General features: G+C 45.7%; 1 protein-coding gene across 1 annotated transcript; it reads left to right on the top strand.

The window, feature by feature from the left end:
- Window positions 1-5,151: 5,151 nt before the first annotated feature.
- On the top strand, window positions 5,152-18,813 carry LOC132765291 (zinc finger protein 25-like). The gene is made up of 5 exons (XM_067465268.1): window positions 5,152-5,223; window positions 9,953-10,484; window positions 10,941-11,026; window positions 14,846-14,966; window positions 16,960-18,813. The coding sequence occupies exons 2-5, from the start codon at window positions 9,962-9,964 to the stop codon at window positions 18,267-18,269; spliced, it is 2,040 nt and encodes a 679-aa protein (XP_067321369.1). The 5' UTR covers window positions 5,152-5,223; window positions 9,953-9,961; the 3' UTR covers window positions 18,270-18,813.
- Window positions 18,814-24,093: the final 5,280 nt, after the last annotated feature.

The following is a 24,093-nucleotide window of genomic DNA, read 5'->3' as shown; positions in this document are numbered from 1 at the left end:
AAAAACCACTGGGCGAATTGACACCAAATTTGGACACAATACACATATCAGGCCAACAAGTGACCATAACTCATAAAAACATTGGAAAACATAGCGAAGGGACTTAAAAGCCAAAAAAAAATACATTACAACACATGCACAAAACCACATATATACACAAACACACATATATACACCTGTACACAAATATATACACACACACAAATATAGACACATATACATGTATATACACATAAAACACCTGTACACAGATTGGACCACAGCAACGCATGGCAGGGGACGCCTAGTATATAATATTTACTTACTTACTTTCTCACTTACAGTATTTATATTCCACCCTTCTCACCCCACAGGGGACTCAAGGCAGATTACAATGCACGTACACATGGCAACATTCAATGTCAATTGGACATACAACAGGTACAGACAGAAACAGAGGCTGTGCTGTCGCACGCTGGGCCTGTACGCTGGGTGGCCCAACGGGACGCCGGGGCTGCCTCAGATTAAAGGCCTTTGGATTTCCTTAAAACGGAGTCTTTAGATTGCTTAAAGGTTCAACAAAGTTCTTTATTAATGAAAACAAACAGGTACTTTAAGGCTTTCTTCACAGTCTATTGGCTCTCTCGCAATCTTGTCTACAGGGAACAGGCACTATCTTCATAACTGTAACTAATGGGGAAATCCTTAACTTCTAATCTGGGCAGTCTTTCTTTGCCTCTGATGGCGTGGAGCCCCTGCACCCGGTACCAACTGCTTCTGGCTTCTGCGAGTGACCCTTACCAAGCAGAGCTTTGTAGACTTCCAGGGGGAAAAGAATTCAGGTTTCCGAGATGGCTGAATTCAGGTTTCCGAGAAGTCCTTCAGCAAAGGAGCTATAGGGCTGTATAACCCCGGCCAAGCTGTGGGCTGTATATCTTCCCGGCCAAGCCATAGAAGACGAAGCTTTCTACAGGAGCTCTTGGTATTATGTCCTGCATGAATCAGAATCATAGAATCAAAGAGTTGGAAGAGACCTCATGGGCCATCCAGTCCAACCCCCTGCCAAGAAGCAGGAATATTGCATTCAAATCACCCCTGACAAATGGCCATGCAGCCTCTGCTTAAACGCTTCCAAAGAAGGAGCCTCCACCACACTCCGGGGCAGAGAGTTCCACTGCTGAACGGCTCTCACAGAAAGGCTTCTCTGTGTGGACTGAACCCAAAATGGCTCCTATTCCCTCCAAAACCCAAAAGGGGGGCGGGACCAGGGAACCTAACGATAATTGACAGGTGGCTTGCCCTATGATTGCAGCCAAAAGAAGCCACCTATCTGCAGAGTCCCTGAAACTTAGGACTACAACAAACATTCAATGCAAAGCAAACAAAATTGGAGCTCCTGGTACAGCTGTACCTGCACAGAGGCAATTTAACATTCCAGCTTTTCTGGCTTCATGAGTGCATGCTTGGTTTTAGCCACAGGAGGAGTTGCTGCTTCACCCTCCACTTGTGACACCGAGTCCTTGGTGGAGTATTTCCTCATTCTTCTGCACACTGCTGAAAGGTTTTATGGTGTTGTACATTAATTAAATCAGCCTTCCCACATAAAGTGGTACCTAAATTTCCTACTTGACAGATGCAACTGTCTTTTGGGCTGCATAGGTCGACAGCAAGCTAGACTAATGGTCGGAAGCGCACTCTGACCCAGGCTGGCTTCAAACTCATGACCTTTCGGTCAGTAGTGATTTAAGGCAGCTGGCTACCAACAGCCTGGTCCTAAAGCTAGCATATATACTAGCTTGAGTACTCGGCGATACCCAGGTTATTTTAAAGAGGAATTATTTGTTTATGTATGTCAGGTAATACCAGTTTGTTTGTTTATGTATGTCAGGTAATATCAGCTATTTATTAGGAAAAAGTCAGTTTTTTATTTTGTTTTAAAATAAATGTTCCCATTAGAATATGCATAAGGACTAGGGAGAACTACAATTCACAAAATCATGGATCAATCCTCCCCAGACACTGCCAGTATTCAAAGTTGACCATGTTCGGTCTATGTCAGCTGGGTTCAGTGCTCTCTGGATGCTGGTGAACTACAACTCCCAGAAACGAAGGTCAATCACCCCCAAACTTCACCTGTATTCAAAGTTGGCCATGCTGGGTCTGTGTGCCAAGTTTGGTCCGGATGCATCGTCGCCTGGGTTCAATGCTGTCTGAATCCCGGTGAACTACAACTCTCAGAAACCTTCTCCATTCATTTGTGGTGCCCAGAATTTATTTATTTATTTACAACATTTCTCAACCCAAAAGGGGGGACTCGGAGCAGCTAACACTGGCAGCAATTTGATGAAGCAAATCACAATATAACAACAATATAAAACCATAAATACATAATAGATAAAAAAACAACAACATTAGTTATACAATCATATACGGCTCTGGCCCAGCTTACTTATCCGAACTTATATCTCTACATTCCACCTCATAATTTAAGTTCTACTGGGGAGGCCCTGCTCTCGGTCCCACCAGCGTCGCAAACGTATCTGGTGGGGACGAGGGACAGGGCCTTCTCAGTAGTGGCCCCCTGCTTGTCATAACAGTCCTATGGTCCGGGTTCAGTGTCCAAAGGGCTGTTATACCTGCTAGCCAAAGGCCTGGTTCCAAAACCACGATTTCAGTTTATTCCTAAAGGAAAGGAGGGAGGACGCTGATCTAATCTCGCTGGGGAGCGAATTCCACAAGCGGGGGGTCACCACTGATAAGGCCCTGTCCCTCGTCCCTACTAGACACGTTTGTGAAGCTGGTGGGACTGAGAGCAGGGCTTCCCCTGTGGATATTAAACTTTGAGGCAGAACGTAGAGGAGATACGTTCAGACAAGTAAGCTGTGTTAGAGCCATATAGGGCTTTGTAGACCAAGACTGAATTGTGCTCGGAAGTGGACCGGCAGCCAGTGGAGTTGACATAACAGGGGGTGGTATGCTCCCTGTATGTTGCTCCAGTTAACAATCTGGCTGCCGCCCGTTGAAATAGTTGGAGTTTCCGAACAGTCTTCAAAGGCAGCCCCACATAGAGTGCGCTGCAGTAGCCTATTCGGGATGTAACCAGAGCATGGACCAACGTGGCCAGATCAGACTTCCCAAGATACGGGCACAGCTGGTGCACAATTTTAATTGTGCAAAAGCTCCCCTGGCCACTGCCGAAACCTGGAGTTCCAGGCTCAGCAATGAATCCAGAATCACTCCCAAGCTGCGAACCTGCGTCTTCATAGCATCCTAGAGTTGGAAGAGACCTCATGGGCCATCCAATCTCAACCCCATTCAGCCAAGAAGCAGGAAAATTGCATTCAAAGCACCCCTGACAGATGGCCATCCAGCCTCTGTTTCAAAGCCTCCAAAGAAGTAGCCTCCACCACACTCCGGGGCAGAGAGTTCCACTGCTGAACGGCTCCCACAGTCAGGAAGTTCTTCCTCATGTTCAGATGGAATCTCCTTTCTTATAGTTTGAAGCCATTTTTCCGAAAGCAGAGAGTTCCATTGCTGAACGGCTCTCGCAGTCAGGAAGTTCTTCTTAATGTTCAGGTGGAATCTCCTTTCTTGTAGTTTGAAGCCATTGCTCCATTGCGTCCTAGTCTCCAGGGCAGCACAAAACAACCATGCTCACTCCTCCCTATGACTTCCTCTCACATATTTATACATGTCTCTTCTCAGCCTTCTTTTCTACAGGCTATTTATTTATTTATCGTGTCATCAGCAACCATACCATTGTGTTACAATTCTAACAGAACAAAACAAACACAGAGATTAAGAGGAAAAAAGAAAAAAAACACACAGATTTTGCAAACTTGGTAGTTGGTTAAATGTCCTTTGACCAGTATCTGGCCACTTGGAGTGCCTCTGGTGTTGCCACAAGAAGGTCCTCCATTGTGCATGTGGCAGGGCTCAGGTTGCATTGCAGCAGGTGGTCAGTGGTTGGCTCTTCTCCAGACTCGTATGCCGTGGATTCCACCCTGTGGCCCCATTTCTTAAGATTGGCTCTGCATCTCGTGGTGCCAGAGTGCAATCTGTTCAGCGCCTTCCAAGTCGCCCAGTCTTCTGTGTGCCCAGGGGGGAGTCTCTCATCTGGTATCACCCATGGATTGAGGTGCTGGGTTTGGGCCTGCCACTTTTGTACTCTCGCTTGCTGAGGTGTTCCAGCGAGTATCTCTGTAGATCTTAGGAAACTATTTCTAGATTTAAGTCGTTGATGTGCTGTCTGAGACCCAAACAGGGGATGAGCTGGAGATGTCTCTGCCTTGGTCCTTTCACTATTGGCTGCTACTTCCCGGCGGATGTCAGGTGGTGCATTACCAGCTAAGCAGTGTAATTTCTCCAGTGGTGTAGGGCGCAGACACCCCATGATTATGCGGCATGTCTCATTAAGAGCCACATCTACTGTTTTAGTGTGGTGAGATGTGTTCCACACTGGGCATGCATACTCAGCAGCAGAGTAGCATAACGCAAGGGCAGATGTCTTCACTGTGTGTGGTTGTGATCCCCAGTCAGCTTTCGTATGATGTTGTTTCTAGCGCCCACTTTTTGCTTGATGTTCAGGCAGTGCTTCTTGTAGGTCAGAGCACGGTCCAAAGTGACTCCCAGGTATTTGGGTGTGTTGCAATGCTCCAGTGGAATCCCTTCCCAGGTAAACAGGCTAAACATGCTCAGCTCTTTAAGCCGCTCCTCATTGGTCTTGTTCTCCAGACCCTTGATCATTTTAGTCGCCTTCCTCTGGACACATTATCTCTTTTTCAATTGAACTGGACACAATAATCCAGGTGTGGTCTAATCAAGTCAGAATAGAAGTGGAAGCATGACTTCCTTGGATCTAGGCCAACTTGGGTCCTTCAGGTATTTTGGACTTCAACTCCCACAATTCCTAGCAGCCGATAGGCTGCTAGGAATTGTGGGAGTTGAAGTCCAAAATACCTGGAGGGCCCAAGTTGGCCCATGCCTGGCCTAGGCACTATACTTCCTGGTTTACCAATTCCAATTCATAAGGAAATCAGGTTTGTTTTGATCCTGACATCCTTAACTCCGCCCCAAAATGGCTACAAGGACCAAAGTGGGCAAGTGAGGTCAACCAAGAAGGACAGGAAGTGCCAGGGAGGGGGCGTGGCCTGGGAGGAGAAAGGGGGCGTGTCCGGGGAGGAGAGGCCCCGCCCCCATCAGCTGCACTCTCTTCTTCCGCCTCTTCCCTCTTAAAGCGACCAGGTGAGGCCTCTTTCCCCCTTCTGTGGGTTTGGGGGGGGGGATTCCAGATTTGGAAGGGCTCTGCAGGTATCCCATCCGGCTTCATTCCTCCCTCCCTCCCTTTCTTCCCTTCCTTCCTCCCTCCTCTTTGAGCCTGGCCAAGAAAAAGGGCTTGTAAATGGGTTGTTGCAGTTTTTTCAGGCTATCTGGCCATGCCCTAGAAGCATTCTCTCCTGACCTTACACCTGCATCTCAGAGGCTCGTGCCTTTTCGAGTTCTGCAGCACTGCTGGTCACAGCTGACCTCCAGTTAGAGCACTCAAGGGCCAGGGCTTCCCATAGGGATATGAGCTTTGCACTTATTCCCATTCGCTTGCCCTATTGTTTACAGCCTGACCAATGTATTGTCGAAGGTTTTCATGGCCGGAATGTTTCAACTGACCACCTTGATTAAACAATCAAGAGTTAACAATCAGGCACATCAAATCACTCTCAACAAAAGATCCCCCCAGGCACTTCCAAGGCATCAAATGCTAATCAAGGTGGTCAGTTGAAACATTCCCACCTAGCTCCAGCAGACAAGAGTCCTTTGCCCCACCCCGGCCATTCCACAGATATATAAACCCATTTTCCTAGTTCCAACAGACCTCACTACCTCTGAGGATGCTTGCCATAGATGCAGGCGAAACGTCAGGAGAAAATGCCTCTAGAACATGGCCATATAGCCCAGAAAAACCTACAACAACCCAGCCTAACCAATGTTTACATTAACCACCCTTTATGGATGATCACTGTTTTAATCTGAGTTATAATCTGAGTTTTAGGTTGTTGTTTACATGCTTAGATGTTATATGCAATTGTACTTTATATTATGTTTATTGTATGGTCTGCTGCCTGGTCTAGGGGATGCTGGGAGCTGTAGTCCGAAAGAGAGTGTGTATATTGTTAATGTTTATTGCTTATCTTCTGTTATGAGTATTATTTTATTGTTTTGTATTACTGTTGTTATTGCTTTTATTACTGATGTAAATTGAAAGCACAATTAAAAGCATTATTCTCAAACCATATAGCCATTCCAGTCCAATTCCACATCCAAAGAATACTATCTTATTCTTTTATATATGTACTAACTGTCCCCTGCCACGCCTTTCTGTGGCCCAGTCTGTATATATGTATTTTGTGTGTTTGTATATATGTATAGATGTGTGTATATATTTGTGTATGTGTGTAAATAAGTTGTTTTTCATGTGCATTGTAATGTTTGTTTTTGTTTTTTTTTGCTTTTTAAGTCTCTTCCACTGTGTTTTTCAGTGTTTTTATGAGTGATGTTCACTCGTTGGCCTGATAGGTATATTGTGTCCAAGTTTGGTGTCAATTCGCCTAGTGGTTTTTGAGTTATGTTAATCCCACAAACGAACGACACATTTTTATTTATATAGATAGTTTAATATTTGTGTGTTTGGGTCATGTAGAGGGAAAAAAACAAGACTTTTTCAACATCTCATGGCATGTGCAGAGTAATAATAATAATAATCTAATTTTATTTATTTATTTATTTATTTATTTATTTATTTATTTGCTGCATTTATTAACCGCCGCTCTCAGCCCTGGGGCGACTCGCGGCGGTGTACAACACATAAAAAACAGTTTACAATGAGCCAACATGACAGTAACCAACATATCACTACTACACAAACATCTAATTACACTAAAATGATCCGCTTCGTCTTATCGTAGAATCATAATCAGTCTCGTAGTCATATTCCGTTCCGGTTGTCATTTCCAGTCACTGTAGCACTTAATTAAATGCCTTCTCGAAAAGCCATGTCTTCAGGCTCTTGCGGAAGGACATAAGGGAGGGCGCCTGTCTGATGTCAACAGGGAGGGTGTTCCACAGCCGGGGGGCCACCACCGAGAAGGTCCTCTCTCTCGTCCCCGCCAAACGTGCCTGTGAGGCAGGCGGGATCGAGAGAAGGGCCTCCCCAGACGATCTCAAGGTCCTCGTAGGCTCATAGGCCGAGATGCGGTCCGAAAGGTATTTTGGGCCGGAACCGTTTAGGGCTTTGTAGGATAACACCAGCACCTTAAATTGGGCCCGGTAGCAAATCGGCAGCCAGTGGAGCTGGAACAACAAGGGCGTTGTATGCTCCCTGCGTTCTGCTCCTGTTAGTAACATGGCTGCCGCGCGCTGGACTAGCTGAAGCTTTCGGGCCGTCTTCAAGGGCAGCCCCACGTAGAGAGCATAACAAAGGAGTAGTAAAGTGCACAGGCAACTGTAATTGCCAGATTTGTTAACATAACAAAGGAGTAGTAAAGTGCACAGGCAACTGTAATTGCCAGATTTGTATACTGTTTATCAAGTGGACCTCCCAAAGTATTTCCCATAAAAGACTTTAACAGAAGCATCCATTGTCACACAAATGCCTGTTATAGGGGAATTTTATTAGGTTTGAAACAGTGGTCCAATAGCACATCTGATTAGTTTTTTTAAAAAAGGTTGGCTGGGCTAATGAAAGTGTTCATAAGAGACTAAGCATTAGAGCTGGAATGTATTTTCGTGGTGGGTTACCTACTGTGGGGCATTAATTTGAACCTGAATTTGCTTTGTGTACCAGAACTAAACATGAGAATTATGTTGTTATTAGTGTCTCAAGCCTAAGACCTGCCTTATTCAGGTCTTATTTTATTTTGTTTATAATTAGCTGTACCTGCTACGCGTTGCTGGTTGAACCTTCTCTCCCTGTTTCTCTCCTTTCTTTTTCTCCTTCCCTTTTTTCCCCTTTCCTTCTATCCTTCCTTCCTCTTTCCTCCCCCCCCCCCTTCTTTCCCTTTTGCTTTTTCTCCCTTCTTCCTTCTTGGACTGCAACTCCCAGCAGTCCTCCTTATCGATCTACCTACCTATCTGTCTCTATCCAATCTATCTATCTATGGAGCCCCCAATGGTGCAGTGGGTTGGAATTGACACCAAGCTTGGACACCCCTGTGCCGGCAGGACTGAAGACCGACAGGTCACAGGTTTGAATCCGGGGAGAGGTGGATGAGCTCCCTCTATCAGCTCCAGCTCCTCATGCGAGGACACAAGGATGATAAAAAAACATCAATTCATCCAGGCATCCCTTGAGCAACGTCCTTGCAGATGGCCAATTCTCTCACACCAGAAGCGACTTGCAGTTTATCAAATCGCTCCTGACATGACAAAAAAAAAATCTATCTTGAGGATTGCTGGGAGTTGCAGTCCAGGAATAGGAAATTGGAAATATGCAGGGATTGGGATGCTCTCAAAGAAATCCAAGGAGAAGATAGCTTGCAGCTTGGAAGCAGTGCATTTGAATCACCTTCCTCTCCTAAAGGGCTTGGTCTAGGGCAGTGTTTCTCAACCTGGGGGTCAGGACCCCTGTGGGGGTCATGAGGGGGTGTCAGAGGGGTCACCAAAGACCATCAAAAAACACAGTATTTTCTGTTGTTCATGGGGGTTCTGTGTAGGAAGTTTGGCCCAATTCTATCATTTGGTCCAGATCCATCATTGTTTGAATTTTGCTCTTTGATTGCTTTTTGATTGTAGGTGAACTACAAATCCTGGAGCCCCCAGTGGCGCAGTGGTTAAACTGTTGAGCTGCTAAAACTTGTTGACTGAAAGGTCGCAGGTTCGAATCCGGGGAGCGGTGTTAGCTTCCACTGTCAGCCCCAGCTTCTATCAACCTAGCAGTTCAAAAACATGCAAATTGAGTAGATGAATAGATACCGCTCCAGCGGGAAGGTAACGGTGCTCCTTGCAGTCATGCTAACCAAATGACCTTGGAGGTGTCTATGGACAACGCCGGCTCTTCGGTTTAGAAATGGAGATGAGCACCAACCCCTAGAGTCGGACATGACTGGACTTAATGTCAGGGGAAAATCTTTACCTTTACTTATAAATCCCAGCAACTACAATTCCCACATGTCACAGTCTATTTCCCCCAAAACCCATAATCATTCAAGTTTTCCGTAAGAGCCTAAAGACATGGCTATTTGAGAAGGCATTTAACTAAGTGCTACATTAACTGGTAATGACAACTGGAACGGTATATGGATTACGAGATTGGTTATGATTCTACGATAAGACGGAGCGGATTATTTTAGTGTAATTATATTATTGTGTACTAGTGATATCTTGATTTTTCGTTATTGCTTTATTGTAAATTATCTTTTATATGTTGTACACCGCCGTGAGTCGCCCTAGGGCTGAGAACGGCAGTCAACAAATGCAGCAAATAAATAAAATAATAAATAAATAAGTTTGAGTGTATCTGGTATTTGTGCCAAACTTGGTCCAGTGAATGAAAATACATCCTGCATATCAGATATTTACATTATGATTCATAAGTGTAGCAAAACGAGAGTTACGAAGTAGCAACAAAGTAATATTGTTGGGGGTCACCACACCATGAGGAACTGTATCAAGGGGTCGTGGCATGAGGAGGGTTGAGAACCACTGGTCTAGGGGATGCTGGGAGCTGCAGTCCGAAAGAGAGTGTGGATATGCTATTGTGTGTTTTGTTTGCTGGGGGAGTCATTTTTTGCGCATGCACTGAAGTATCTTTTTGCTTTTGTGGCTTTTTAAGTCGCTTCCATTGTGTTTTTCAGTGTTATTATGAATGATGCTCACTCATTGGCCTGATAGGTGTCTTGTGTCCAAATGTGGTGTCAATTTGTCCAGTGGTTTTTGAGTTATGTTAATCCCACAAAGGAACATTGCATTTTTATTTATATAGATAAACAAGATGGAAGAGCCAAACCAATATGACCCTGAAGGAGGAAGAGAGCCCTATAAAACATGGGGCAGGAGAAGAGTTGGATGCTGGGAGAGAACACAGAAGGATGCTCTAGAGGAGAAGGAGTTCAGCACAGACCTTAAATGCCAACGCTTCCGGCACTTCCGCTTCCAGGAGGCTGATGGGCCCCGAGAGGTTTGCAGCCGCCTCCACTCTCTCTGCTGCCTGTGGCTGAAGCCCGAGCAACACTCCAAGGCGGAGATGCTGGACCTGGTGATCCTGGAGCAGTTCCTGGCCGTCCTTCCGGCCGAGATGGAGCGCTGGGTCAGGGAATGTGGGGCAGAGACCAGCTCCCAGGCCGTGGCCTTGGCTGAAGGATTCCTCCTGAGCCGGGCAGAAGAGGAGAAGGTGCTGCAAGAAGAGTGCCAGGAAAGAGATGTCCTTCAGGCCCAGGAGGCCCCACCAGACACCAGCCAGGTGCTCCCTTTCAGGTGGATTAAACTAGAGGACGACACAGGAGAGTTTCTACTAGGTAAGATGTCTTCATCCACTTGATCCCTCGTTCTCAAGTATCCCCAAAATGTGAGGTCTTCTGCTATGTCCCCAAATACATGTTTCCATTGCTGTTTTGTTAGAGGAGGACAGAGGGGCTGCTCCCCTGGGCGAGATCCCTTCTTTCTCTTGGTCAAAGATCTTCCAAACGTATGATCTTCTATTATGTCCCCCAAAATACTTGTCTTGAACAGCTGTTTTGTTATAATGTTCCAAGAATAGTTTTAAGAATATTTACATCCAAGCTGGTATTGTATGGAATGGGCTGCACCATTCTTGTGCCGTATAAAACCCTTTCCAGTTCCTTCTGACCTTTCTTTTGAGGACGTCTTATTGTTACCCTTCTTGTGTTGCTTAAATTGTAAACTGCTTTGCAACCTCAAAAAATAATAATAAAGAAATCCAAATTCACTTTACTATGTTTGCCATTTCACAGGAGACGAGACAAGGGTGCTGGGAAGACACATCAGCTCCACTCTTTATGAGGCAGGAGAAGAAGTGGCATCCATTCCACAAGATCAGGTAGGAACGTAGAATCATAGAGGTGGAAGAGACCTCGTGGGCCATCCAGTCCAACCCCCTCCCAAGAAGCAGGAAAATTCCATTCAAAGCACTCCTGACAGATGGGCATCCAGCCTGTGCTTAAAAGCCTCCAAAGAAGGAGCCTCCACCACACTCTGGGGCAGAGAGTTCCACTGCTGAACAGCTCTCACAGTCAGAAAGTTCAGGTGGAATCCCTTTTCATGTAGTTTGAAGCCATTGCTCCATTGCATCCTAGTCTCCAGGGCAGCAGAAAACAAGCTTGTTCCCTCCTCCCTATGACATTTTTATATTTGGCCTTCATCACATCTTCTCTCAGTCTTCTCTTCTGCAGGCTAAACATGCCCAGCTCTTTAAGCCGCTCCTCATAGGGCTTGTTCTCCAGACCTTTGATTATTTTATTTGCTCTCCTCTGGACACATTCCAGCTTGTCAATATCTCTCTTCAATTGTGGTGCCCAGAATGGACACAGTATTCCAGGTGTGGTCTAACCAAGGCAGAATAGAGCATGGGGAGCATGACTTCCCTGGATCTAGACACTATTCTCCTATTGATGCAGGCCAAAATCTCATTGGCTTTTTTTTTTGCCACCGCATCCCATTGTTAAAAAGGTAAAGGTTTCCCTCTGACAACATAGGAAAGGGAAACTAGAGTCCAGTGGTGTCTGACTCTGGGTTTTGGTGCTCATCTCCATTTCTAAGCTGAAGAACCGGCGTTGTCCATAGACACCTCCAAGGTCATGTGGCCAGCATGACTGCATGGAGCGCCGTTATTAGCTCATGTTGTCCACGAAGTCTACAAGATCTTTTTCACATGTCCTGCTCTTGAGCCAGCCGTCCCCCATTCTGTATCTTTGCATTTCATTTTTTTCTGCCTAAGTGGAGTAAAAAAAAAGATGATAGTTGAAATGAACTGGAGATAATTGTGGAAATGTCCTCAGCTACTTCCTATGGACTTGAACTTGCTTTCCTTTTGCTTCCACCCAAGTTTACTTTTAGGAAATCTCAAAATGCTCTTCCCAAAGTCCTTTTTCTTCCACTAGGACCCACACAGTGCCTTCCACTTCAAACCGAACCATATTTTCAAATAATTGTAGGATCTCAGTTCTTGTGGGTTTTCTCGGGCTATATGGCCATGTTCTAGAGGCATTTCTCCTGACGTTTCGCCTGCATCTATGGCAAGCATCCTCAGAGGTGAGATCTCACCTCTGAGGATACTTGCCATAGATGCAGGCGAAACGTCAGGAGAAATGCCTCTAGAACATGGCCATATAGCCCGAGAAAACCCACAAGAACTGAGTGATTCCTGCTATGAAAGCCTTCGACAATAAATTGTAGGATCAACATAGTTGTATATTCTGGAAGAATCACTCAGGAGAGGCCTTAATAGCCATGGTGGTTGGGCGAGTTGGGTGAGTGGGACCCTCCTCATAAATGTATAGGAGAGCAACTCAGCATCAGTACGTGCCCCAAAGTGATTAAAAGAACAAAAAGACACAGACCAGTTAAATCTTCCAGAGGAGGCTTTTCTGTGTAGCAAAACAATATAGTTGCACTGTTTACAATAACAAGGTTTCCACAACATAAATAAACAAATACATAGTAGCCTTATACACACAGCAGCCTTTATACACTGGAGCTCCTGCACACAAGGTTTTTCTCCTACTGACGTTTACCTCACACAGACTGAGGATTTCCCTCATTGAGGCAAAACTAACTCTAACAGGCTTCGGCCTACCCACTCTCCTCAGGAGACACTAGCTTTGTCCCACTGACTCTAACAGGCTTCGGCCTGCTCAATCTCCTCAGGACGACACTAGCTTTGGCCCACTGAGTCTAACAGGCTTCGGCCTACTCACTCTCCTCAAGACGACACTAGCTTTGTCCCACTGACTCTTAACAGGCTTCGGCCTGCTCACTCTCCTCAGGACGACACTAGCTTTGGCCCACTGACTCTAACAGGCTTCGACCTGCTCACTCTCCTTAGGACAACGCTAGCTTTGGCCCACTGACTCTAACAGGCTTCAGCCTGCTCACTCTCCTCAAGGCGACGCTAGCTTTGGCCCACTGACTCTAACAGGCTTCGGCCTACTCACTCTCCTCAGGGCGGTACTAGGTTTGGCCCACTAACTCTAACAGGCTTTGGACTACTAGCTCTTTCAGTTCTTGACTCACACTTTTGTAATAAAAAATACCCAGTTAATCTCTCTCTCTATAAAAATGTAATGTTAGTTTGTGGGATTAACATAACTCAAAAACCACTGGACGAATTGACACAAAATTTAGACACAATACACCTATCAGGCCAACGAGTAACCATTACTCATAAAAACACTGAAAAACTCAGCAGAAGATACTTAAAAAGCCAAGAAACAAAAAACAAGAGACTTAAAAAGCCAAGAAACAATCAACACATGCGCAGAACCACATGTATATATACAAACACACATATGCACAGGGAGTTAGCTACATTAAGATCACTACTGACTGAAAGGTCATGAGTTCAAAGCCAGCCCTGGTCAGAGAGAGTGTCCGACCAATATGTGTAGCTTGCTGTCGACCTTTGCAGCCCAAAAGACAGTTGCATCTGTCAAGTAGGAAAATTTAGGTACCACTTATGCGGGAATGGCAAATTTAGCTAATTTACGAGGCCATAAACATCTCCAGCAAGCATGCAAAGAATGAGGAAGTACTTCAGCCGTGTCACAAATGGTCGGTGAAGGGACAGCTCCCCTGATGGCCAGAATACCCTCAGGAAAAGCTGGAATATTAAATTGCCTCTGCGTCTGTTGTGTGTCTATGGCATTGAATGTTTGCCATATATATGTACATTGTAATCCGCCCTGAGTCCCTTGTGGGGTGAGAAGGGTGGAATATAAATACTGTAAATATATATACATATACACACATATACACACACACATACAAAACACATATACACAGACTGGGCCACAGCAACACATGGCAGGGGACGGCTAATATTTAATATTTCTGACAATGGCTGATTCAGATGTCTCAGAATGCTTTTCTTTGAGGTTGTCTTCTCTACAGCTCTCCTTGTAGTAATTCATTTACTTAGTTTTTGCTCAGCTGTAATCTGCTAAGGTTATCTTGGATACTGATCCTGTCGTCTGGGGTATTAGCTACCCCTCCCAATTTGGTGTCATTTGCAAATTGGATAATTATTATTATTATTATTATTTACAGTTTTATATTCCGCCCTTCTCACCCCGCAGGGGACTCAGGGCAGATTACAGTGTACACATATATGGCAAACATTCAATGCCAATTTTTGACATACAAACATATACAGACATACACAGAGGCTATTTAACTTTTTCTGGCTGCCAGGGGAGCTGTCGCTTTCATCGTCCATCTGCGACGCTGATGAAGCACTTCCGCATTCCCCGCATGCTTCCCCGCTGGAATGCTTTGCTGGAGTCTTCTTTATGGCCTCATAAATCAGTTAATTTAGCCTCTCCACACTTTAAGGTGGTACCTTATTTTCCTACTTGACAGATGGAACTGTCTTTCGGGTTGCAAAGGTCGACAACAGGCTACACACAATTGGTTGGAAACCCACTCCAACCCGGGCTGGCTTCGAACCCATGACCTTTTGGTGAGAGTGATCTTAATGCAGCTGCGCCACAATCCCGGTGCAACCATGCTTTCTTTTCTATTGTTCAAGTCATTACTGAAGATGTGGAATACTTCTGAATAAGTCTGAACTTCAGTGGATCAGGATTCTTATTATCAGTAGAAGAAGCACTAATGATTTGTGTGTCCAACTTCCTTCTTTCAGGTGATATTTGAGGACGTGGCTGTCCATTTCAGTGTCGAGGAATGGGCCTTACTGGATCCGGATCAACGGGCCCTGCACTGGGAGGTCATGGAAGAAAATTATAGGATGTTGGCTTCTCTGGGTAAGAATCCCTCAGCCTCTTGGTTAAGAAAAATCAGTTTTGGGAATTGAATTTTTTTCTACAGTGTTGCTGCATAGTTGTGACCTTAGGCCAGCACTTCTGGTTCCTGACCAGGCTGGAAGAAACAATTCCCCTCTGGTCACTGTCGTGCATAAGCGGATTTCAGACAGGTCTAATGCAAAAGACACACAAGCAAGAGGAAAAGGAACAGAAAAACTTTACTCTTGTCAGCAGAGTCAAAACATACACTTGCAGTGTTGCATACAAAACCAAACAGTCCAACAAACTTACATAGACCTTGTAAGTAACACAGAATAAGGCTTCTTCACCTTCATCCAAATGAGAGAGCAAAACATAAAGCTTGAGCAAATAGCTATCCCACCATAGCAAAGAGCATCGCTGTTAGAGCGTTGCTAATTCAGCATCTCTAAACTGTATTCTAAAATCCATACAGTTATACTCTATCTCAGTGTTTCTCAACTTTCCTTATGCTCCGACCCCTTAATACAATTCCTCATGTTGTGGTGACCCCCAACCATAACATTATATTCATTGCTACTTCATAACTAACTTTTCCACTGTTATGAAACATAACGTAAATATCTGAGATGCAGGATGTATTTCATTCACATTTGGTACAAATACCTGATATGCCCAAATTTGGGGGGGAGGGGACGTATTGACTTTGACATTTGGGAGCTGTAGTTGCTGGGATTTATAGTTCACCTACAATCAAAGAGCATTCTGAACTCCACCAACGATGGAATTGAACCAAAATTGGCACACAGTTCTCCGTGACCAACAGAAAATACTGGAAGGGTTTGGTGGGTGTTGAATTTGAGTTTTGGAGTTATAGTTCATCTACATCAGTGGTTCTCAACCTGGCGTCCCCAGATGTTTTTGGCCCTCAACTCCCAGAAATCCTAACAGCTGGTAAACTGGCTGGGATTTCTGGAAGTTGTAGGCCAACATCTGGGGACCAGGTTGAGAACCACCAATCTACATCCAGAGAGCACTGTGGACTCAAACCATGATGGATGTGGAACAAACTTGGCACAAATACTCAATATGCCCAAATGTGAACACTGGTGGAGTTTGGGGGAAATAGACCTTGACATTTGTAGTTGGTGGGATTTATAGTTCACCTATAATCAAAGAGCATTCTGACCTCCACCAACAATGGAATTGAACCAAACTTGGGACAAAGAACTCCCATGACCAACAGAAAATACTGGAAGGGTTTGGTGGGCATTGACCTTGAGTTTGGGAGTTCTAGTTCCCCTACATCCAGACAGCACTGTGGACTCAAACAATGATAGATATGGACTAAACTTGGCAGGAATACCCAATATGCTCAAATGTGAACATTGGTGGAGTTTGGGGAAAATAGACCTTGACATTTGGGAGTTGGAGTTGCTGGGATTTATGCTTTACTTACAATCAAAGAACATTCTGAACCCTACCAATGATAGAACAAGGCCAAACTTCCCACACAAAACCCCCATGACTAATAGAAAATACTGTGTTTTCTGATGGTCTTTGGTGACCCCTGTGTCACCTCCTCGCGACCCCCCAAGGGGCCCCGACCCCCAGTTTGAGAATCACTGTCTGGTGTGGTACAAACTTGCTGGCTGACCTACATTAGCAGCTGCACATAATAATTGACAGCATAAGGTTTTCTTTAACACACACACACACATACTTGATCCTACTTCTGATGAGCTGCTCTTCAGCAGGACATTTACTCAATGCCGACTTGAACATGGTTTACTAGGGTGGCTCATGGTATTTTCAGGTTGCATGTTGTGTCTCCTCCTACTGTAGATGATACTATGGTGGGAGTGATCATCCAGCAGTTCTCAGAAATGGGTTCTCCTTTGATGAGGAAAAGTTCTCTCCTCTTCTTTCTCCCTCTCACAACATTTCTGTAGTTGATTGATTACATTCTTCCCTTTTCTCATGCCTTCCTACTTTTTGTCTTTCTTCTTTCAAGGTGGTGATGGACAAGGGAGTGAAAATGGGGGAGCACGAAATACAATGTGGCTGAAAACAGCGAGATGTAAAAAAGAAGAAGAAGGAAGCCCAGGAATGGAAGCAGAAGGATATAACAGGAACCAGTGCCCCATCGACATCATGGAAATCAAAATCGAAGAGACAACAGACGAAAGCAGGGAGATTGGAAACAGCCCTGTCTATGAAAATGGCTTCTTCCAAGAGGCATCTAGTATACTCCCCGCATACAATGAACAATACGAAATTGTGGACAAGCCATATAAATGCCTGGAGTGTGGGAAAGGCTTTCATAAAAAAAGAAACCTCCGTAGACACCGAAAGATCCACACAGGAGAGAAGCCATATAAATGCTTGGAGTGTGGGAAATGTTTCTTACATAGAAAAGGTCTCAGCAGACACAAGAGAACCCACACACAAGAGAAGCCATATAAATGCCTGGAGTGTGGAAAATGCTATACTCAAAAATATACTCTGAGTAGACACCAAAACACCCACAGGGATGAGAAACAACACACATGTTTGAAGTGCGGAAAAAGCTTTGTTTCAAATATAAATCTCATTAGGCATGAAATGAGTCACAGAGGAGAGAAGCCATATCAATGCCTGGAGTGTGGGAAATGTTTCTTTCAGAAAGCACACCTCAACAGCCACAAAAGAACCCACACAGGAGAGAAGCCATACCAGTGCCTGGAGTGTGGAAAAGGTTTTTCTGATAAGAGCAATCTTGTTAGGCATGAAATGAATCACAGAGTAGAGAAACCCTATAAATGTCTGGAATGCGGGAAGAGTTTCTTTTGGGAAAACGCCCTAAAGCTGCACCAATGCACCCACATAGAAGAGAAGCCATATAAATGCCCGGAGTGTGGAAAATGCTTCCCTCACAAAAGAGTCCTCAACAAACACCAAAAAACCCACACGGGAGAGAAGCCATATAAATGCCTGGACTGTGGGAAAGGGTTCTATGAGAAAGGAAACCTCAAACGCCACAAAAGAACCCACACAGGAGAGAAGCCATATAAATGCCTGGATTGTGGGAAAAGTTTTGCTGATAAGAGAAGTTTTGTTGGACATGAAATGAACCTCAGAGGAGAGAAACCCTATAAATGTCTGGAGTGTGGGAAGAGTTATAACTGTAAATATGGTCTTATAGCTCACCAGAACAGTCATAAAGAGAGTGGGGAGGGTTTTAGCTACAGATCGGATCTCAGATATGTCCAGGATAGTCCTATAGTAGACCAAACCAAAGACATGTCTGAAATGAGGGAAGCGCTTCCCTCATTTCAGAGCTAGTCTTAAGGCTCAATTAAAAAACAATAAGAAGGGAGATAAATTATAAAGCCTGGATTCTGGAGTTTGAACTGCAATTCTCAAAGATTGCCCAAATGTTCATACAAAGACAAATTCTACTGCTCTCGATCCCACCTTCCTCACAAGCGTGACTGGTGGGAACGAGAGACAGGACCTTCTCAGTGGTGGCTCCTCGGCTGCGGAACTCCCTCCCAAATGATATTAAATCTGCCCCCTCCCTCCTGGCTTTGGGGTCAAGCCTTCGAACAATAAATACAGCATTGGGATGTGATTGACTTACGCGACCGGCGATGGATCATGATTTTAAATTGGCGATTTTTAATATTTTTCTAGTTTTGGTGTATTTATAATTGTTTTAATTGTCAGTTAGTGTTAATTGTTAGTACTATGTTCGGCATCTAATGGTTGTCTTCTGTAAGGATGACGACAACATCCTGAGTCGTCGTCCCCCCTCCCCCAGGTGAGGATAGCGTATAAATGCTTTAAATAAGTAAATAAATAAGTAAATAAATAAATATCCACCCTTGCCTTTTTGGAAAGGTTGGTTGAGTTGCACAAGCTTCACGGTGTACTAAAAATCCCAAATGGGAAAGAAGCCATGGAAATGCATATTAACGTTGTGTTAAAGCCTTCCATCAGAAGAAAAATCCCCTTGAGCATGAAATGAATCTCAGAGGAGAGAAGCCTCTAGAAGCATCCTCTCCTGACGTTTCGCCTGCACCTGTGGCAAGCATCCTCGGAGGCTGTGAGGTTTGCTGGAAACTAGGAAAATTGGGTGTATATATCTGTGGAATAATGTCCAGGTTGCAGGCATATAGCTGGGGGGGGGGGGGGGGCTTGGGGGGCTTCAGCCCCCCCCCCCCCCCGAAATTCTCATGGTGGTCCGCAAGAAGGCCTTACTGGTACATTATTTAAACTGTTATGTTTAGTCATATCATGATCTGATCGCCATGCTCAATATATCCCATATGCATGGGGGTATTGGGGTAACGATACAAAAGGTTTGCTAGGGTAGACCCTCTTTCACTCAGACTCAGCCCCCCCCCCCCCGAACCAAAATCCTGGCTATGGGCCTGCCAGGGGACTTACTTACTTACTTAGGCAATCCCTCATTGACCGAGTAGGATTGTCTTCCAAGATCAGTGTCCTGGCAGTGGGTCCGCAGGTGACTGTGGAGCCCTATTCTTGATCTGCATCTTCTCCCGCAGTGAGGGCATTGGTTTCCAGGTGGAAGGTGGTCCCAGTCGGGGTTGGCTTGACGCACCTTCCTCTTGGCACATTTTTCTCTTTCGCCCTCCATTCGTGCCTCTTCAAATTCTACAGCACTGCCGGTCACAGTTGACCTCCATCTGTAGCGCTCAAGGGCCAGGGCTTCCCAGTTCTCTGTCTATGCCAGAGTTTAAGGTTGGCTTTGAGCCCATCTTTCAATCTCTTTCCCTGTCCACCAATATCCCGTTTTCCGTTCTTGAGCTCGGAGTAGAGCAACTGCTTTGGGAGACGGTGGTCAGGCATTTGGACAGCATGGCCAGTTCAGCAGAGTTGATGACGGAGGACCATCGCTTCAATACTGGTGGTCTTTGCTTCTTCCAGCACGCTGACATTTGTCCACTTGTCTCCCAAAGAGATTTGCAGGATTTTCCGGAGGCAGCGCTGATGGGATCGTTTCAGGAGTTACATGTCACATCTCGCAGGCGTAAAGCGGGTAGGGAGGACATGATGGAATCGTTCCAGGAGTTGCATGTGACATCTGTACATAGTCCACATTTCATAGGCATATAGCAGGGTTGGGAGGGCAATAGCTTTATAAACAAGCCCCTTGGTCTTCCTATGGATGTCCTGATCCTCAAACATCTCTGCTTCATTCGGAAAAAAACTGCACTCGCAGAGCTCAGGCGGTGTTGTAATTCAGTGTCAGTGTTGATTTTGGTGGAGAGGTGGCTGCCACAACAGGGTTGGGAGGACAATAGCTTTATAAACAAGCACCTTGATATCCCTACGGATGTCCTGGTCCTCAAACTCTCTGCTTTATTTGGAAGAATGCTGCACTCGCAGAGCTCAGGCGGTGTTGTATTTCAGTGTCAGTGTTGACTTTTGTGGAGAGGTGGCTACCACAGTAGGGTTGGGAGGACAATAGCTTCATAAACAAGCACCTTGATATCCCTACGGATGTCCTGGTCCTCAAACTCTCTGCTTTATTTGGAAGAATGCTGCACTCGCAGAGCTCAGGCGGTGTTGTATTTCAGTGTCAATGTTTACTTTTGTGGAGAGGTGGCTGCCACAGCAGAGTTGGGAGGACCATAGCTTTATAAACAAGCACCTTGGTCTCCCTACTGATGTCTCAGTCCTCAAACATCTCTGCTTCATTTGGAAAAAAGCTGCACTTGCAGAGCTCAGGCGGTGTTGTATTTCAGTGTCAATGTTCACTTTTGTGGAGAGGTGGCTGCCACAGCAGGGTTGGGAGGACAATAGCTTTATAAACAAGCCCCTTGGTCTCCCTATGGATGTCCCGGTCCTCAAACACTCTGTGCTTCATTCGGAAAAAAGCTGCACTCGCAGAGCTCAGGCGGTGTTGTAATTCAGTGTCAGTGTTGACTTTTGTGGAGAGGTGGCTGCCACAGCAGGGTTGGGAGGACAATAGCTTTATAAACAAGTACCTTGGTCTCCCTACGGATGTCCTGGTCCTCAAACACTCTCTGCTTCATTCGGAAAAAAGCTGCACTCGCAGAGCTCTGGCGGTGTTGTATTTCAGTGTCAGTGTTGACTTTTGTGGAGACCTCTCTACAGCAGGGTTGGGAGGACAGCAGGGTTGGGAGCCCCTTGGTCTCCCTACGGATGTCCCGGTCCTCAAACACTCTGTGCTTCATTCGGAAAAAAGCTGCACTCGCAGAGCTCAGGCAGTGTTGTATTTCAGTGTCAATGTTGACTTTTGTGGAGAGGTGGCTGCCACAGCAGGGTTGGAAGGACAATAGCTTTATAAACAAGTACCTTGGTCTCCCTACGGATGTCCTGGTCCTCAAACACTCTCTGCTTCATTCGGAAAGAAGCTGCACTTGCAGAGCTCAGGCGGTGTTGTATTTCAGTGTCAATGTTGACTTTTGTGGAGAGGTGGCTGCCACAGCAGGGTTGGGAGGACAACAGCTTTATAAACAAGCCCCTTGGTCTCCCTATGGATGTCCCGGTCATCAAACGCTCTCTACTTCATTCGGAAGAATGCTGCACTTGCAGAGCTCAGGCGGTATTGTATTTCAGTGTCAGTGTTGACTTTTGTGGAGAGGTGGCTGCCACAGCAGGGTGGGGAGGACAATAGCTTCATAAACAAGCCCCTTGGTCTCCCTACGGATGTCTCGATCCTCAAACACTCTCTGCTTCATTTGGAAAAAAGCTGCACTCGCAGAGCTCAGGCGGTGTTGTATTTCAGTGTCAGTGTTGATTTTTGTGGAGAGGTGGTTGCTGCAGCAGGGTTGGACAATAGCTTTATAAACAAGTACCTTGGTCTCCCTACGGATGTCTCGGTCCTCAAACACTCTGTGCTTCATTTGGAAAAAAGCTGCACTTGCAGAGCTCAGGCGGTGTTGTAATTCAGTGTCAGTGTTGACTTTTGTGGAGAGGTGGCTGCCACAGCAGGGTTCAGAGGACAATCTATATAAATAAAAAAGTAATGTTCGTTTGTGGGATTAACAGAACTCGGACACCACTGGATGAATTGACACCAAATTTGGACACAAGACACCTAACAACCCAATGTATGTCCTTCACTCAAAAAAACACTGAAAACACGGCTGAAGGGACTTAAAAAGCCCCAGAAAGCTAAAGACAATACAGAAAAAAGGGAAGAAAGAGGGAGGGAAGGGGAGAAAAAAGGGAAAGAAAAGAAGGAAAGGGAGAAAGAAACATGGAAGCAAAGACAGAATGAAGGAAGGAAAGAGGTAGAGAAGGAAGAAAGGAAAGAAAGAAGGAGGAAAAGAAAAAGCGGGGAGGAAGGAAAGTTAGAGAAGGAGGGAAGGAGAGAAGGAAAGAAAAAAGGGAAAGAAGGAAGGAAAGGGAGCGAAGGAAGGGGGGAAGATATAGAGAAAGAGGGAAGGAAGGAAAGAAGGAAAGAAGGAAGAAAAGAGAGACAGCAGAAGAGAAAGAAAAAGGGGGAAGGAAGGAAGAAGAGAAGGAAAGACGGGAAAGAAGGAGGAAAGAGGGAGTGAAGGAAGGAGGGAAAGAAGGAGAGAAAGAGGGAAGGTTGGCCACAGCAAAGCATGGCGGGTACAGCTAGTAGCTTTATAAACAACCCCCTTGGTCTCCCTACGGATGTCCCAGTCCTCAAACACTCTCTGCTTCATTCGGAAAAATGCTGCACTCGCAGAGCTCAGGCGGTGTTGTATTTGTGGAGAGGTGGCTGCCAAGGGAGTGGAAATGGTCCACATTTTCTAATGTTACACCATTAAGCTGTATTTCTGGCATTGGAGAGGGATTGGCTGGTGACTGCTGGAAGGGGACTTTGGTTTTCTCAGTGTTCAATGAGAGGCAGAGCTTCTTGTAGGTGTTTAGGGCCCAAAATGGGCAAGAAGGGCAGGAAGGGCCAAAGGGTGGGATCCCAAGGGGAGGGAGGGGAAAGGGGGCGTGTCCGGGTAGGACAGTCCCCGCCCCCAGCAGCAGCAAAACTTTTCCCAGGAGAAAAGTTGCAGAGACAGGAACTGGTCCAATTCCTTTCCCCACCTCTTCCTTTTCAGGGCCATGCGGTGAGGCCTCCTTTTCCCCATCTTAGGGAAGCCTCAGTTCTGGAGGGGAGCAGAGGTGAGAAGACCCCTCTCTTCCTTACTCAGCTTGGAGGGAAAGAAGGGAAAGGAAGGGAGAAGGAAGAGGGAGAGGAAGAGTTGGGAGAGACCTCATGGGCCATCCAGTCCAACCCCATTCTGCCAAGAAGCAGGAAAATCACATTCAAAGCACCCCCAACAGATGGCCATCCAGCCTCTGTTTCAAAGCCTCCAAAGAAGGAGCCTCCACCACACTCTGGGGCAGAGAGTTCCACTGCTGAACAGCACTCTCTCACAGGAAGTTCTTCCTCATGTTCAGGTGGAATCTCCTTTCTTGTAGTTTGAAGCCATTGTTCCATTGCATCCTAGTCTCCAGGGAAGCAGAAGACAAGCTTGCTCCCTCCTCCCTATAATAATATATAATAATTATTTGGGGGATCCCTAGAATCATAGAATCAAAGAGTTGGAAGAGACCTCATGGGCCATCCAGTCCAACCCCATTCTGCCAAGAAGCATGAATACTGCATTCAAATCACCCCTGACAGATGGCCATCCAGCCTCTGTTTCAAAGCTTCCAAAGAAGGAGCCTCTACCACACTCCGGGGCAGAGAGTTCCACTGCTGAACAGCTCTCACAATCAGAAAGTTCTTCCTAATGTTCAGGTGGAATCTCCTTTGTTGTACTTTGAAGCCATTGCTCCATTGTGTCCTAGTCTCCAAGGAAGCAGAAAACAAGCTTGCTCCCTCCTCCCTATGACTTCCTCTCACATATTTATACATGGCTATCATGTCTCCTCTCAGCCTTCTCTTCTTCAGGCTAAACATGCCCCAGCTCTTTAAGCCGCTCCTCATAGGGCTTGTTCTGTAGACCCTGGATCATTGTAGTCGCCCTTCTCTGGACACATTCCAGCTTGTCGATATCTCTCTTGAATTGTGGTGCCCAGAATTGGACACAATATTCCAGGTGTGGTCTAACCAAAGCAGAATAGAGCATGGGGAGCATGACTTCCCTGGACCTAGACACTATGCTCCTCTTGATGCAGGCCAAAATCCCATTGGCTTTTT

This window comes from Anolis sagrei, chromosome 2, assembly GCF_037176765.1.
Source record: "Anolis sagrei isolate rAnoSag1 chromosome 2, rAnoSag1.mat, whole genome shotgun sequence".
Classification (NCBI taxonomy): Eukaryota; Metazoa; Chordata; class Lepidosauria; order Squamata; family Dactyloidae; genus Anolis; species Anolis sagrei.
This window is presented reverse-complemented; position numbering and strand designations above follow the sequence as displayed.